The sequence below is a fragment of the Cetorhinus maximus genome, chromosome 7 (genome assembly GCF_964194155.1).
Source record: "Cetorhinus maximus chromosome 7, sCetMax3.hap1.1, whole genome shotgun sequence".
Lineage (NCBI taxonomy): Eukaryota > Metazoa > Chordata > Chondrichthyes > Lamniformes > Cetorhinidae > Cetorhinus > Cetorhinus maximus.
In genome coordinates this window covers 114,070,795-114,088,960 of record NC_135885.1, presented here as the reverse complement: position 1 = coordinate 114,088,960, position 18,166 = coordinate 114,070,795, and the positions used below count along the sequence as shown (strand labels likewise).

The 18,166-nt window shown below is 45.8% G+C and overlaps 1 protein-coding gene across 2 annotated transcripts in view; it reads left to right on the top strand.

Moving 5' to 3' along the window:
• Positions 1–12,190, top strand: part of LOC144682992 (glypican-5-like) — a 1,265,567-nt gene extending 1,253,377 nt beyond the window's left edge. The window contains exon 8 of one of the 2 annotated variants that reach the window (XM_078545931.1): positions 8,244–12,190. In XM_078545931.1, the coding sequence (XP_078402057.1) occupies positions 8,244–8,413 (170 nt within the window). In that variant the 3' untranslated portion in view covers positions 8,414–12,190. Of the gene's footprint in view, positions 1–8,240 lie in introns of both variants that reach the window. The other variant, XM_078545930.1, reaches the window with a different exon arrangement.
• Positions 12,191–18,166: the final 5,976 nt, after the last annotated feature.

Genomic DNA, 18,166 nt, shown 5'->3' with positions numbered 1-18,166 from the left:
GTAACAGAGTGGGGTAGTGAAAGATTGTCCTGGGGCAAGAGTTATAAGAGTGCCCAATGAAGAATCAGAGACTGTCCTGGGACTGAGGCCACACTGTCAAGAGCATATTGAAGAGACCGTCCTGGTCTCTGCATGCCACGAATGTCTAGGCCTTGGTCTTGGGCAGGAAAAGGCCTCTCTGGGCAGTGACGGTCATGCACAGTATGGTGTACAGGGTGTGATCAGTCACCTAAGGAATTTGGTCCTGAGGTTCGAGTCACGGTATTATGAGGCAGCAGGCGCAGTAACAGCCAGGGGATACATCCAGATCCAGTATCTCAGTAGCTGGAAGGTCATGGTGGGGCATTGGATGGTCTCAAGGGTGCGGGAGAGGGGCGCTGAAAAGTAAGGGTGCATGCAGCATCCAGAAGGGGAGGTGTCAGGTTGACAAACATTACCAACGCCCTGAACCTTTTTGCCAGTGGACCTTTCCAGGGATCCACTGGGGACCTTTTCAGAATCTCACAACACACACAAATGCATAAGGGAGGTGACCGATGCCCTTTTCAATAAAGCTCACCATTACATGCAGTTCTGCATGGATGAAGCAAGCCAGGCTGCCAGAGCTGTGTAATTTGCTGCGATCTCAGGCTTCCTGCAAGTGCAGGATGTCATCGACTGCATACATGTGGCCTTGAAAGCTCCACAGCAGCAGCCTGTGAGATTCGTTAATAGAAAAGGATTTCAGTGTCTGAACGTTAGCTAATTTGTGATCACAGAAAATAGGTCCCGCTTGTTTGTGCTAGGTACCCAGGAAACTTATACGACTCATACATTTTGAGTCACTCCCAATTGCCGGAGATATTTGAGGGAACTTAATAATCAAACTTTGGATGGTTGGCTCCTCGGTGATAAGACATGTCTAAGGACACCCATTTGTCAGCCACGGAGGGCATTGAGGAGAGATACAATGCTGCACATTCCGCCACAAGGTCTTTAATCAAGCAGATTATTGGCCTCTTAAAGGTGCGTTTCAGAAATTTGGACCAATCAGGTGGGGCTCTCCAATACACATCGCAGACAGTGTCCAGCATCATAGTTGTTTTCTGCACCCTGCACAACCTGGCACTGCAAAGTTGTTACTAGAGGAAAATATGAAGGAGCTAGACATGTCCTCGGATTAGGAGGACTTGTAAGGGGATGAATCTGAAGTGTGCAATGATGAGCCACGTGAGAATGCTATGGCACGGCATGACGCAGCAAATGTGCCTGTAATAACCTCATAGCTACAAGATTTTAAGAGGAATAAGATGAAGACAAGTTTTCATGATTGAAGGCCTCTGCAGACTTCAATGCAGAGGACACAACAAAACCTGCATCATCAGTGTCAATTTATCACGAAAGGTCATCAATCTCACAATAATCACTGAGGCAGCATAAGTCACCTTCATCCCAAATGATGGGGTCACCCTTGGAAGGCACAGTAGCCTAGGGAACAAGTGGCCATTGTAGAATGTGATCAGCACTTTACCAGCACACCTTCTTTTGCAACTACAGATTGTGCAGTCCTTTCAACCATGGCATCAACAAGTCAATGGGTGTGGCATCCTTCAACTTGCTGAAACGCCATTGCACACATGGATGCACTCATGCCAATGTGACAGCAGCTTAGCAAGGCAGCGCTAACAATAGAAACATTCATCAATGGTTAGCGCTTGACTGTCTCAAGAGAGACATCCAGGCAGCACCATCTCTCCAATCGCCAGCTCTCATGGATCAGTAATGCAGATACCTCATCTTACTACTAAGCCCCAATGTGCATTGGGCACCAGGATGCAGTAACCTGTTACTCTACATCATGCACCCAAAGCTGCGAGTTATGTTCACATTGTCCTCACACAAAGTGGCTCAGCAGGACCATAGTTTGATTATTAACAAACACTCATGGCCCTGCATTCGTCAGAAACCTGCCAAGTCTATGTCTTGCATTGCTTTGGCATTTGGGAGAGGTATGGCGAGTCAGTATTGACACAGCAGTCAATGACAACCCCTTCCCTTCATAGATTCTGCTGAGCACTCAGGAGATGTGCCAAAGCATCCCTTTCATAGCATTACAATCCTCGATATTGCCCATCTCACAAAGGCTAATCCTTTCTATCTATCCTAAGTCAATGAGAACACAGTCATGCAGTGAATTCCATATTGATTTGCGTGCTGTGCCTTTACAGAAGGATTCCATAAAGCATCACTCGGAAGCCATTCAGGAGCAAAATGTGATCCTCACAGGTAAGTGGACTGTTTCATTAGGGCGAGCACACACTCCTGGCATCACACACTCATTCCCCTCTAGCAGATATTTCCAATGTCACAGAGTGGAACTTACTTCCATCGCTCAGCGTCATGCGTGGGAGAGTGGGAACTAAGAAAGGAATAACGTTCAGCCTTAAAAATGGAGATGAAAACACGCTGCAGGGAGGCACAAAAGGCTATGGTGCTTGACGATTAATACTACTTTTCCCAAAAACTCAGAGTCATAAAACAAACGCCATTGCAAAGGACACTTGGGAGAAAAGATTCAAACGTTGATTGCAACAAATACTTGTTACATCCATAAACTACACATTTCAGTGCAACAGCATCAGGATAATAACTAACCTTGATGAACAATTCTCAGAAAGCCAAATAATGTCTGAGGTGCAAGGGTCACATAGGTATTGTCCAGCCATCATTTTTACATATGAAGTGCCTTTGTTCATGTTGCAGATGTGGAACTAAAGGCGATTCACTGTGATTAGATTGAGTGAGAATTAATGGAAATGAGGATCCACACAGGAGGTAATTGGATCGGGGGGAGGGAAGTCATTTTGTACCTTGAATGAATGTGGGACCTTGCGTCACATCGATTAGCCATTCAATACCTGAGACTTGGGGAGGGATAAATGTGAACTGTATTTACAATAGCACAGATTATATACAGTGAATGAACATCCGTGCCACAACTGTGCATTCAAAACTTCTTAATTTTTCTAACCTCACCACTACGTCTCAGTGCAGCCCCGACATCCGCAGCAGAGGTGGAGGCAGCCTGCTGACTGTTGTGCCCAGTTGTCTGAGATGACTTTGGTGGGTGTCCTCTGGTGGTCCGAGGCCTGGATGGTCCCAGCCTGTTAAGGGTCTCCTGTTCTGGGGCAGGTGCACCCTCCTTGGCCTGACCTGCTGGAGTTGATGTGTTCACAGGTAGAGGGGATTTGGAGTGGCAGGACACCCTTGCAGTGTCCTGGTGGATCCCCCCAGAATGTCTGGCTAGTACTCCTTCACCCTTTGGGTGCAGAATGGTCCTCCCTGACTCCTTGAGGAGAAGGGGCACTTGGAGTGAGGTTGAGATGCCCCGTCCTCCTCTCACCTCTCACTGGCTAGAACAATGGTATGCATGTCCGGGCACAAATCCAGCAGAAACTGCTGGACTTGGATCTCCAAGATGGCCGTCACCCTTCTCAAGTAGACTATGATGTGCTCGCATGCTGGAGCCATGACATTAGATGTCCATGGACTCCTCCATCCTTCGTTCCAGTCTGGTGACAGCCTCTGACAGCTCTGCCTGATGTTCCCCTACCTGTCTCTGGATCTTAGCTGTTCTCTCAAGGCCAATTCTGGAAGTTCGCCATCGGACTTGGACTCAGCATGGGCCTCAGTCCTTCGCCTGCTGTGGACACATGCCCTTGAGGTGATCACCAGATTGTGAACCTGAGCCTACTCTAGAACTAGGCTCCACCGAGGTATGTGTGTCTGTGCTGGTGGAAGGTGCAAGTGAATGCAGTGATGGGTTTTCATCTGTTGGTTGCTCTGCCTTCCCATCTGAGATGGTCTGGGGGCTAGGGCTTAGGCGCTTGCTGGAGGTTATCCTTCACCTTTTCTTGATGATAGCTGAAATAGAGAGAAGAGGTAGTTAGTGATTGGCTAGGCAAGCTTCAACATTATAGGTCACTTACAGTCATTTTCCACACGTGGCTGATGTACACTGAGTGCACACCCCACCACAAGATTCGATGAGCTCCTTATTGATGCATAATTAATGAGCTGAAAAGCAGAAAATCACACAGATTAATCTTACCCATCAGCCAGCGGGAATCACACCAACTTTCCTGTCCACCACTGCAGATGGGAAAATTCTCTAGAAGGAAAAATTCCACCCAGAAAGTTGGGATAATTAGGCGGGTCGCTAATTGGCAGAACGTGACTAATGGTGTCCACCAAGGGTCTGTTTTGAGATTCAGCTATTCACTGTATTTATTAATGACTTAATTGATGGGATAGAAGGTACATATCCAAATTTGTCAATCAACACTAAGATAGACAGTGGCTAGAATCTTCCATTCGGCGCGCAGGGGCAGGCCCCGCACGCCGACATGTAAAATGATGCGCGATGACGTCGGGCGTGTTCCCTGACGTCACCACGTGTCATTCCAATCTTCAGTTCGGCGGGCGCGCACCGGAGTCATCTGCACACCTGCCACCTGCCAAACTGTCAAAGGCCATTAATGATCTAATTGAAGTACTTGTCAGGGCTGCCCATCCAACCTCAAGGTTGGCGGGCAGGCGAAAAGCCCAGGCAGCCTTCGCATTTTTAATGGAACCTCATCCATGGGCAGGATGAGGTTTCATGAAGTGTTTATTAATTAAATAAGATGTGTTATTAAAATTCATATACAATGTCACATGAAGGGACATGTCTGAGTAATTTTATTTTTTCCAATTTTTCATAATGAAATTAATTTCCCTGAGTCAAGCCCCGACTCTCCCTCTTCCCCCCGTCCACACAGGTAGCGCTGAGCGCTTCCGGGTGTGCGTCACGTTGGGTGGGCCATAATTAGCCTGCCCACCTAAAATGGCTGCATGCAGCCAACTACGGGCGGCAATCGGCTCCACGCCCGCCCGTGCCCGGTCCCAGCCAGCTCACCCGACGGGGAGAAAACTCTCCCCAGCATTGTGAGAGTGTAAATGGATTTAGATGGATTAAGCGAATTGGAGAAATTGTGGCAAATGGATTTCAGTGTGGGCAAATGTGTGGTCATCCACTTTGGACCTATAAGGGATAGAACAGGGTTCTTCCCAAATTATGTAAAGCTTGAAACAATGGAGATCTAAAAAGACTTGGGGATCCAGGTACATATTAAAATGTCAAAGAAATCACAAAAAGGCTAATCGAATGTTGTCCTGTATATCCAGAGGACCAGAATGTCGGAGTCATGCTTCAGCTATATGAAGCACTGTTGGAACACACCTGGAAAACTGTGAGCAGTTCTTGCTCACCAAACCTTAGGAAGGATATATTGGCCTTGGAGGCAGTGCAAAGTAGGTTTATCAGAATGATACCTGTATTCCAAGGGCTAAATTAGGAGGAGAGATTAAACAAACTAGGATTATGTTCCCTGGAATTCAGAAGGTTAAGGAGCGATTTGCTTGAAACCTTGACGATACCGAGTAATATGTAGGATTGATAGGGAGAAAATATTTCCACTGATAGAGAGTCTAAACATATGGGGCATAGTCAAAATATTAGAGGGACAGATCTTTCAGAAGTGAAATTAGGAAATACTTCTACACACAAAGGATGGTAGAAGCTTGAAACTCCCTTCCAGATGACAGTTGATGCCAGATCAATAATTACACTTAAAACTGAGATTGATGGATTTTTGTGAGCCAAAGATATTAAGGGATATGGGGCAAAAGCAGGTGTATGGAATTAGCTCACAGACCTGCCATGATCTCATTGAATGGTGGAACCCCCCACAACCATCTCAGATTTAAGGCAGGTTGTGCTCTCTCAGTCACTGAGATACACGGTGATCTACGTTGTCATTGTGTTGTAAAACTCTGAACCAGATGAACTTTGTGAGATTAACCCATCCACAGTATTCCCCTGTTTACAGAGTTGGTAAGTTCCATATTTCTTATTTTTCCTACAAGAGTAGCGTAGAAAAAAATGATTGTTTGCCCCGTGAAACTGGTCATATTCATGTATTTTAACTGATGATTTGAAGCCCTATTCGTTAAGATACTATTTGAGTTCATCTTCCATAAAGAGTTAGATTTCAACATTTGGAATGCAGAGCAAGTGGTTCTCTGTTTTGAATCCTGGATCATGTAATTGTTTATCTAGATAATGGGCAGAAAATATTAGGACCCCCTGGATTGTGTGGGTCGTGAAGCCTGTTTCGGGGAGTGATCAGTGAAGCTGGATTGAAGGAAATACCTGAAAAAACACAGCAACTGTGACATGTAGGGATGGGCAAATTAGCTTAATATTTTTAAAACAAAAACAAAAATACCTGGAAAATCTCAGCAGGTCTGGCCCTATCACTGGCCCTCTATCCAGCTCTACTTGTCCCACCCCCCCCCCCCCCCCCCTTAAACCAGCTTATATTTCACTTCTCTTCTATTTTTACTTAGTTCTGTTGAAGGGTCATTCGGACTCGAAACGTTAACTGTGTTCCTCTCCGCAGATGCTGCCAGACCTGCTGAGTTTTTCCAGGTATTTTTGTTTTTGTTTTGGATTTCCAGCATCCGCAGTTTTTTGCTTTTATCTTAATATTTTTAAATTCAGCTTCCCAGCTATGATTCTTAACCATGCTACAAAGCATAATAGTTAACATAATCCATTTCTCAAATATCAGTTCCATGTATATTGAAGTGCCTGCTTCACATATTTAATTGTTCAAAACAAGGGGGAAGAAATTGAACCCCTATTCTATGCCTATTTTTTCAAGCACAACTACAGAGGTAAAAAGCACCAATTTCCTGGCACTGTTTCCCATGCCCAAAGGCAGTTGAAAGACATCCAATGCCATATTGCTGATATTCAGGCATCCCTATCAGCTGCCTAAAATTGGTATTACTGAGGGCCCTAATGCCGGTTCAAGCACCTCTTTTAGCAACCCTTAGCTATGAGTGATGCAGACACCAGGTCTGCTCCCCCCAGTTTTTTGGTCAGCCTGTCTGCATAAGGTAGCTGGCATAAATTAATGCTCTGGGGACCAGCGAGCTGTATTTGAACATTTGACTATGGTCAGTTGTCAGGAAATATGCTGATGAGTCTCAAGTCACTATTTCAGCCAATCCTCGAGCCTCAGGCTTCACACACTCCAATCGACTCACTGATCATTCTGTTCCCTAAAACAGTCTAAAACCAATTTCTCTTCCATTGTCTTGCCCACTGTAGCAATATATGATGCAATAAAGAGAAGCTACAATGCACTTCCAGTCACCCAAAATCAAATTCTGATTCCGATGCCTGGTTCTCTTGATTGTACCAGTGCCCGGAGTCCAAAGATTGGATTATTAGACATCAAAAGTTTGTGGCTTTGACCATCCAGAGTGAAATGACGAAAGCTCAACTGCATATAATTGTTGGTACGTGAAAGAAGTTTGTCTCCAACACTCAACCATGAACCTACAACAAACAGCACTTTTCACAGAATTTATTTACAAGGGCTCATTTTTTTATTTTACTGAATTTTACTCAAGTTTACAGGTTATTATTTTATGCATTTTGTTTGAACAACGTTAACAGAACTATAATGAATCTAATGGGATGTTGTACATATTGGGTGCATGTAAAAGGCACTTGAATTGCAGCAACATATTTGGGCAGGGAAATTAACATTAAGGGTCCATGATGCAGATCTTCCAGTAGCATTGCAGCTTTAATTTCACATTTCCCTGCAACAATCTCTATCTTCTGTTGAAGGAAATAGACATTGAATGAAAGTGACTTGTCCATAGCCTTCCTCTGTTGTTATCAATGCAGCTGACTCATTGAATTATATTTGTATTGACTAATATGAAACCTTTTCCACAGCTGCCCTGATCTAATTGGTATGTCAATAATGGTGTAATTTAATCACAGTATTGAATTTGGGGTTATTCATTAGAATGGATAATTACATATAACTGGTTCTTTTGGCAGGAGATGACGTTTTATGGTGGTTATTAATTCTTATCAGCGGATGCTGTGGCCAGGACATTTTTTTCTTCTTATTCTCCTGTAAATCACTGAATCTGACCATAACTTGGTTCCAATTGGAAAGTTGACCTATTTATTTTTGTCACGTTGCCTAGAGTTCAGAAACTAGCCAGGATAGTCAGAATGAGGACAAGGTGCTGCATGGGCCCTTAGCTCTGTATGTTTAGGTCAATACGCAGTATCATTTTATCTTAACTGATGAAGCAATAAGTTATCCTCTGTTTCTTATTTGCTTCAGCAGGGCTGCCTGACAAGAAAAATAGGCACAATTTCGCTCTGGATGGTGTTGATACAACCTCTCAGACAGAAGATGGTACCTATTCAAATAAGCCTGGTGGAGGAGCCATAGTCCTGAGTGGAAATGTAATGATTACTCTGATCAGTTTGGTGGCTTTGATTCTTTTTTGGTAAATTCACATTTTTCCATTTTTTTGCCTTATGCCTTTTAGTTAAATAATGGAAAACTGCAGTGATGCAAAGAATAATGGCAATGATGTACTTTTGCTTTTAAAATACTTCATGTTTCAATTGCTTTAGTTTGTTGAAAATGTGCAGCAAATGAAAATATGTTAGTCCTATGTATTTTTATAACAGTATTTTGCTGTATTCAGCTTCATAGATTTTTTTTTTCCATACTTGTTGCTGTGGTGCAAATAAAACATTGGCACTACATGCTGAACCCAACCCAGGTTGACACCAGCTCCTGGCATCACCTGAGCCAGAAGAAAGCCACAAGTGATTAAAGTTTCTACTTTCATTTCAAGTATTATTAATTGGGACTCATTCCTGCTTAAAAAAACAGAAGCATGGGCCAGAATTTTACCTTTGAAAAATGGATGGCGATGGGGTGAGGGGTGGCGTAAACTCATGGGAGATGGTGTTAGGTCATGATGCTGGGATGCAATTTCACCAGGGGTGGACAGCAAGTCAAGTAGGGATTCCGCTCACAATTTCTAAACAGACAACTAAAAGCCAAATAAGATCATTGTGGAGGAAATTGACAGTGATTTTACGAGCCCCTCAGAATTTTGCAAACAGTGCATGGGTGACATGAGGGATCAGCGTCTTGGCAACTTTGAAAGGGCAGCTACGGGCAGCAGTTGTTGGTGTTGCTGCATTCAGCAGATGTTCACTGAGGCCTTTTCATTTAGTTGAAAGGAAGAAGGGCAACGATTTGTTTTGGTTTGAGGCCTCTTTGAGCAGTTAGTCCTCCTGGCAGAGGACTCATTGGGAAGGGGCCTAAGAGGGGTGTTGGCCTGGGTATTGTTTCTGCAACCATGGGAAGAGTGTCCCCCTTTTAATGGCAGTTCCCAAGTGGCAGGGACATTGTGCATTTCAGAGGAGGAGAACCTGAGAGGGTTCTGAGGAACCGGGAAAATGAAACAGACATCAGTTACCTCCTGGCCACCTGAAGGGGCAGCTTTGTGATGGGGAAGTGGCAGAAGGGTGCAGAGTGAACTGGGTACAGAGACTGGCACAGGGGCAAGGGTATCCAGTGGCTAGTGTCTACAGACTTTGGATAAGCTACCTCCGGATTTTGGATCAGCAGTGTCGCTGAAGATTGCAACTGTCCTGAGAGGCTGTGGCCAATCTGTGTGCCATGATGACAGAGAAGGTAAGCTCCAATTTCCTAGTGGGCAATCCCCCACCCCTGCGGCTACAGAGATGGATCCTTGCCGGCAAGGGTTCCTCACTGAAGAAATGGTTGCTGACACCAGTGAGGAACCCTAGGACCGAGCCAGTGGACGCTATAATGCGAGTCACGCTGGCCTCCTCAAAATGAGATTCAAGTGCCTGGACTGATCTTGCAGCACCTTCAATATGCTCCAGTGAGGGTTTCCAGAAAGGGGTGGTTTTCTGCGCTTTACCCAACTTGGTGCTGCAGATGGGAGAGGCTCTAGCTTCTGAAGTCATAGTGCAGCATGAGGCAACCTCAGAGGAGGAGGATGATGAGGAACCAAAAAGAAGCCGTGCCATCCTGACAATCCCACCTTCCAGCACCCGGTCCATAGCCTTGCAGGTTATAGCACTTTGGGTGCAGATCCAGGTACCCTTTAAATGAGATGAGGGTTTCTGCTTCCGTCACCAAAGCAGGCAGTGAATTCCTAACACCCACCACCCTCTGGATGAAGAAGTTTTTCCTCATGTCCCCTTTAATCCTACAAATCACCTCAAATCTGTGCCCCTGGTAATTGATCTCTCTGCTAGGGGAAACACAGCAGCCCTGTCTACTCTATCTAAGTCCCTCATAATCTTGCACACCTCAATCAGGTCACCCCTCAGCCTCCTCAGTTCCAAGAAAAACAAACCCAGCCTATCCAATATTTCCCCATAGCTGCAATTTTCAAGCCCTGGCAACATTCTTGTAAATCTCCTCTGTACTCTCTCTAAAGTGATTATGTTCTACCTTTAAGGTGGTGGCCAGACGGTACACAAAATTCCAGCTGTGGCCTAACCAGCGTTTTATACACCATTCCATCCTTGCTTTTGTATTCTATAACTCATCCAATAAAGGAAAGCATTCCATATGCTTGCTTTACCACCTTATCCACCTGTCCTGCCACCTTCAGGGACCTGTGGACTTACACTCCGGTACCCTTCCCAATATCCTCCCATTTATCGTATATTCTCTAACTTTGTTTGCCCTCCCCAAATGCATTACCTCACACTTCTCTGAATCGATTTTCATCTGCCACTTTTCCAACCACTCAACCAAACCATTGATATCATTCTGGTGACTACAGCTACCCTTTTCACTATCAACTACACGGACAATTTTCGTGTCATCTGCAAATTTCCAAATCATGCCTCCCACATTTAAGTCCAAATCATTAATATATACAACAAACAGCAAGGGGGCCAACACTGAGCCCTGTGGAATGCCACTGGAAATTGCTTTCCATTCGCAAAAACATCCACCAACCATACCCTTTTTCTGTCGCTGAGCCAATTTTGGATTCAACTCGCTACATTCCCCTGTATCCCATGGGCTTTTACTTTTTTGACCAGTCTGTCATGAGGACCTTATCAAACGCCTAACTAAAATCCATGTAGACAACATCCACTGCACTATCCTCATCAATCCACCTTGTTACTTCCTCAAAAAATTTGATTAAATTAGTAAGACATGACCTTCCCCTAACAAAACCATGCTGACTATCCCTGATTAATCCGTTCCTTTCTAAGTGACAGGAATCTGCGCCAGATCTTCACACACCTCACGCGATTGGGAGAGGTGTCCCAGATTAGTCAAGCAACAGCCTAACATATTCATACTCATGGGATCATAGCTTACAGTCAATGTCCTAGACACCATCCTCACCATCCCTGGGTATGTCCTGTCCCACCAACAGGACAGACCCCCAGGCGGCACTGTGGTATAGAGTCAGGAGGGAGTTACCCTGGGAGTCCTCAACGTCAGTTTTGGACCCCATGAGGTTTCATGGCATCAGGTCAAACATGGGCAAGGAAACCTCCTGCAGATTACCACCTAACGCCACCCGCCCCTACACCATTCAGCTGATAAGTCAGGACGCCTCCATGCTGAACACTACTTCGAAAGCACTGAGGGTGGCAAGGGCACAGAATATCTCTGGGTGGGGGACTTCAATGTCCATCACCAAGAGCGGCTCAGTAGCACCACTACTGACCAAGCTGGCCGAGTCCTAAAGAACAGAGCTGACAGACTGGGTTTGCAGTAGGCGGTGAGGGAGCCGACAAGAGGGAAAAACATACTTTTTTAAAAATTAATTCATGGGATTTGGGCGTCACTGGCTGGGCCAGCATTTATTGCTCATCCCTAATTGCCCTTGAGAAGGTGATGGTGAGCTGCCTTCTTGAACTGCTGCAGTCCATGTGATATAGGTACACCTACTGTGCTGTTAGGAAGGGAGTTCCAGGATTTTGACCCAGTGACAGCGAAGGAACGGCGATATATTTCCAAGTCAGGATGGTGAGTAGCTTGGAGGGGAACTTCCAGTTGCTGGTGTTCCCATCTATCTGCTGCTCTTGTCCTTCTAGCTGGTAGTGGTCATGGGTTTGGAAGGTGCTGCCTAAGGAGTCTTGATGAGTTCCTGCAGTGCATCTTGTAGCTGGTACATACTGCTGCCACTATGCATCGGTGGTGGAGCGAGTGAATGTTTATGGATGGGGTGCCAATCAAGCGGGCTGCACTCATCCAGGCAAGTGGAGAGTGTTCCATCACACTCTGACTTGTGCCTTGTAGTTGGTGGATAGGTTTTGGGGAGTCAGGAGGTGAATTACTCGCTGCAGGATTCCTAGCCTCCGACTTGACCTCGTCTTCGCCAAAATACATCTGTCTATGATAGTATGGGTAGGAGTGACCACCACATAGTCCGGGTGGAGACGAAGTCCCATTTTATGAACATACAAACAAACAAAGTAGGTGCAGGAGTAGGCCACTCAGCCCTCTTGAATCTGCTTCGCCATTTAATATGGCTGATCTGATTGTAACCTTAACTCCACATTCTCACCTACCCCCAATAACCGTTCAGTCCCTGCTTAAAAATATTCAAAGACTCTGTTTCATTGCAGAATCACAGAATCACAGTGCAGAAGTGGCCCTTCGGCCCAATGAGTCTGCACCGACACATGAGAAACACCTGACCTATCTACCTAATCCCATTTACCAGCACTTGGCCCATAGCCTTGAATGTTATGACGTGCCAAGTGCTCATCCAGGTACTTTTTAAAGGATGTGAGACAACCCGCCTCCACCACCCTCCAAGGCAGTGCATTCCAGACTGTCACCACCCTCTGGGTAAAAAAGTTTTTCCTCACATCCCCCCTAAACCTACTGCCCCTCACCTTGAACTTATGCCCCCTTGTGACTGACCCTTCAACTAAGGGAAACAACTGCTCCCTATCCACCCTGTCCATGCCCCTCACAATCTTGGACACCTCGATCAGGTCACCCCGCAGTCTCCTCTGCTCTAACGAAAACAACCCAAGTCTATCCAACTCTCTTCATAACTTAAATGTTTCATCCCAGGCAACATCCTGGTGAATCTCCTCTGCACCCCCTCCAATGCAATCACATCCTTCCGATAATGTGGCGACCAGAACTGCACACAGCACTCCAGCTGTGGCCTCACCAAAGTTCTATACAACTCCAATATGACCTCCCTATTTTTGTAATCTATGCCTCGATTGATAAAGACAAGTGTCCCATATGCCTTTTTCACCATCCCACTAATGTGCCCCTCTGCTTTCAGAGATCTATGGACACACACGCCAAGGTCCCTTTGTTCCTCAGAACTTCCTAGTGCCATACCGTTCATTGAATACTTCTTTGTCAAATTACTCCTTTCCAAAGTGTATCACTTCACACTTTTCAGGGTTAAATGGCAAGCATAACCCAGATCTTCCTGTCGCTTGCCATTTCAACTCACCATCTTGTTCTCATGTCCACATGTCTGTCCTTGGCCTGCTACAATGTTTCAATGAAGCCCAACTCAAACTGAAGGAACAGCACCTCATCTTCTGATTAGGCACTTTACAGCCATCCGGACTTAACATTGAGTTCAGCAATTTCAGACCATGAGCTCTTTCCTCCATCTTTACCTTTTTTTAATCCAATTTTTAAAAATTTTTATTTACTTATTTTTTAAAATCGTTTTTCCCCAACCCCAGCCCGCAGGGCCATCTGTCACTTGTTTTTATGTTTCATTTTCACAGTGCGCTGAACCTTGTTCTGCTATTAACACATTCTGCTTTCTTACCTTTATGCCACTATCAGCATCTTCTCTGGTCTTTAACACTGCTATTAACACTCCCTTTGTCTTATGTCCATGGCATCTTTGCCAATTTCTCCTGAGCTCCCACCTATTCTTGACCTTCTATTTTGCTCCACCTGCTCCAGCCCCTCTTAAACAGTATAAAATCCATCAAATTTCTACTTCTCTTTAGCTCTGAAGAAAAGACATACAGGCTCAAAACATTAACTCTGTTTCTCGCTCCACAGATGCTGCCAGACCCGCTGAGTTTTTCCAGCATTTTCTGTTTTTATTTCAGATTTGCAGTATTTTGCTTTTAGGCCAGGTGGTCAACCCTGGCTCATTGAAGAGTGCAGGAGGGCATGCCAGGAGGAAAACCAGGCATACCTAAAAATGTGGTATCAACCTGGTGAAGCTATTACACAGGACTACTTCCATGCCAAATAGTGGAAGCAGCATGTGATAGACAGAAATAAACGATCCCACAACCAACAAATCATATCTAAGCTCTGCAGTCCTGCCACATCCAGTTGTGAATGGTGGTGATCAATTAAACAGCTAACTGGAGGAGGAGGCTCCACAATTATATCCATCCTCAATGCACATCAGTGCAAAAGATAAGACTGAAACATTTGCAACCATCTTCAGCAGAAGTGCTGAGTGGATCATCTCAGCCTCTTCCTGAGGTCCCCAGCATCACAGATGCCAGTCTTCAGCCAATTCGATTCACTCCATGTGATATCTAGAAACAGCTGATGGCACTGGATACTGCAAAGGCTATGGGCCCTGACAATATTCCAGCAAAAGTACTAAAGACTTGTGCTTCAGAACTAGCCACACCCTGAGCCAAGCTGTTCAGGTACAACTACAATACTGTTATCTACCCAGCAATATGGAAAATTGTTCACTTATATCCTGTCCACAAAAAGCAGCCAATTGACACCCCATCGGTGTACTCTCGGTCATCAGTAAAGTGATGGAAGGTGTCATCGACAGCGCTCTCAAGCAACAATTAGCAATAACCTGCTCACTGACGCTCAGTTTGGATTCTGGCATAGCCATTCAGCTCTTGACCTCATTACAGCCTTGGTCCAAACATGGACAAAAGAGCTGAACTCAAGAAGTGAAGTGAGAGTAATTGCCCTTGACATCAAGGCAGCATTTGACCGAGTGTGATATCTAGCAAAATTGAGTCAATAGGAATCAAGGGGAAAGCATTTCATTGGTTGGAGTCACACCTAGCAAAAAGGAAGATGATTGAGAGTGTTGGAGGTCAATCATCTCAAACCCAAGACATCATTGCCGGAGCTTCTCCTGTCTTAGGCCCAACCATCTTCAGTTGCTCCATCAATGACCTTCCCTCTATAATAAGGTCAGTGGTTTGGATGTTCGCTGATGATTGCACAATGTTCAGCACCATTCGTGATTCCTCAGATACTAAAGCAGTCCATGCCCATATGCAGCATGACCTGGTCAACATTTAGGCTTGAGCTGATAAATGACAAGTAACAGTCATGCCACACAATTGCCATCTCTCATAAGAGAGAATCCAACCATCCTTCCTTGACATTCAATGGCATTACCATCACTGAATGACCCACTATCAACATCTGGGGGTTATAATTGACCAGAAATTGAACTGGACTAGCCATATAAATACTGTGACTGCAAAAGTATGTCAGAGGCTGGGAATTCTGTGGAGGGTAACTCACCTCCTGACTCCCCAAAGCCTATTTACCATCTACAATGCACAAGTCAGGAGTGTGATGGGATACTCTCCACTTGGCTGGATGAGTGCAGCTCCCACAACACTTAGGAAGCTCGACACCATCTAGGACAAAGTAGTCCCCATCCACCGCCTTAAACATTCACTCCCTCCACCTCCGATGCATAGTGGCAGCAGTGTGTACTATCTACAAGATGCTCCCCAGCAACTCACCATGTTCCTTCCAACAGCACCATCTAAACCCGCGACCTCTACGATCTCGAAGGACAAGGGCAGCAGATACATGGGAGCATCACCACCTGTATGTTCCGATCCAAGCCACGCACCATCCTGACTTGGAACTATATTGTTGTTCCTTCACTGTAGCTAGGTCAAAATCATGGAACTCCCTTCATAACAGCACTGTGTACCTACACCACATGGACTGCGATGGTTCAAGAAGGCAGCTCACCACAACCTTCTCAAGGGCAATTAGAGATAGGCAATAAATGCTGGCCTAGCCAGTGATGCCCACATTCTGTGAAAAAATTTAAAACGTTAAACTTCCGGCATCTGTTAGCTCACGGACAATTTCAGAGGTGAGTCATCAGCCTGGAACTGAGCAGGAGCCTGGCCTCCCACACTTCTCTGAGTGTCAGTGGCCTTGGCTGTCACAGCCTCTGCAGGCTGGTCAGGTGCATGGGTGTTTCTTTTTGAGGCCCTGAGTCTACTCTCGAGCACCTACCACCAAGTTGACAGTATCTGAGCTGGTGGAGGGAGGTGTGCAAAGCTGTGACGCTACACTCTCTGAGGTCCCCTATTTCCACTCAGGGGTGAACAAATGTCTCCCTCCCCCAACCCCAGAGATGCAGCTCTATGGCCCTGTGATTGACCTGCATGAGAAAACAGAATGTTCAAGCCCACTTGACCCTCCAGACAGGAGCCCACAGAGTTGACTGCAGTTCAAACAGATGTCTGTTAATTGGAAGACACAGCCATCCCTCATGCTTAGCTGATGCTTCCCCCACACCCATTTCTAAGCCGACTCACCTTTGTCTCCTGCTTCACCATTCTCAATGGAATGGCCACCCTGGTATAGTGCCAGCTACAGTGTCTCCTACTGTCTTAGAGTCAGGATGGTAATGCTCAGGGCTCTGCAACAGGTTCAGATCTTCTATCTGGCATTCTTGGTCCTTTTCTCCTTTGCAAGCTCAGGACAATAATATTCATGACCATGCCGGAGCAAACACAATGTCTACCAACTTTGCATGTCGCTCCAGCATCTGTGGCCAATGGCATGCACGTGGCATTGGGCCACTCTGGGCATGCTTTGTGCATATTGGCAGTGCCAAGTTCACATCCCCTGACAGAGCTGCAGACATTCCTTTTCCAGAAAATACTGCAACCTGCACCCATAGCCACTGATATAGTGGGCTCTCCATCACCAGCAACTGCACCATCACATTTACCCATTTGCTGTCCCCTCCCCGCTGCCGGCAAAGGGAACTGAGGTTTGTCACTCACCCTGTCAGAGCAGAACAAGAAGGAGAACAAGCAGGGAGTCATTACTGAACCATGGGGCCACATGGATTCCGGCTTCTGCCATCCCCACAAGCAGGTCCAACTGTGTCCTGTTAGGCTGGATTGTTGATGGCTGCTGGTATGAAGCTAATGAGGGAGCCTTAGTCTGAGGTGGAAGGGGGGCTGGTCACAGGCTGACAGAGGCTGGTCTCAGGTTGAAGGGTGCTGGCCTCAGGCTGATGGGGATTGGTCACAGGTTGAAGGGGGATGGTCTCAGCTTAAAGAGGGCATGTCTCAGGTTAAAGGGGGTTGGTCACAGGCTGACAAGTGCTGAGGTGTTGTTGGTCCACTAAACATGCTGCTGGCGCCTCCTTCCATGTCAGGTGATGACATGGCCACTGCCTCAAATTCCAACCCCAGATGCAGATGCATTGTCGACCCAGCCTGCCAGCTAATGATTGGCCGGTGAGCACGAGATCACTTCACAAATGGGTTCAGAGCAGGGCCTTCACCGCCCATTTCCAGTTTAGCCTCCATGACCCTGCTGGTTCAGATAAAATGATGTGCATGATTTTTCACTACCTCACCTTCTTCACCATTTTGTTCCTAATCTACAAGGAACAATTGGGCTGTGTGTATCACATGTTGACTATGGATATATAGTTAATCTATTTGTAAGCCCAGGCAATTCTGTTTTTTCCCCTCAGATTCCCTCAGAATCTCTTTGCGCACATCTACATCCCCAGTCTTCTTTCCTCCTTTCTTTTGGTCGATTGCTATTCTCCTTTGATTTGTCTTTGTTCCATCTCCAGCACTTGAAATGTACCCAGCCCCATTAGCAGCTTTTGATTTCTAGCCTCGGCTACTCTGGTAAGGCACAACCCTCCTAGCCACTCCAACAGCACAAGCCCAAGTGGATACAGAGCATGCTGCCTCACTCAGGAAGCTAATCCAGTGCCAGTGATGGAGAGTAGAAGGTTGTGGATAAAAGGGCAGAGATGCAAGAAACCTGACATAAAGACTCAGGAGGCAGCATAACATCATTCAATGACTAGGAGCATCATAGTGCACGCCCTGGTCTGTAAAATGGAAATAAATGTATTGAATAAAAATTCAAATTATCTCATAACCTTTGGTTCTTAAGCCAGTGTGGGTGAGGGAGGGTGTCCTTCCTCATGTTCTAGCCTTCCAATCGGGAAGAAA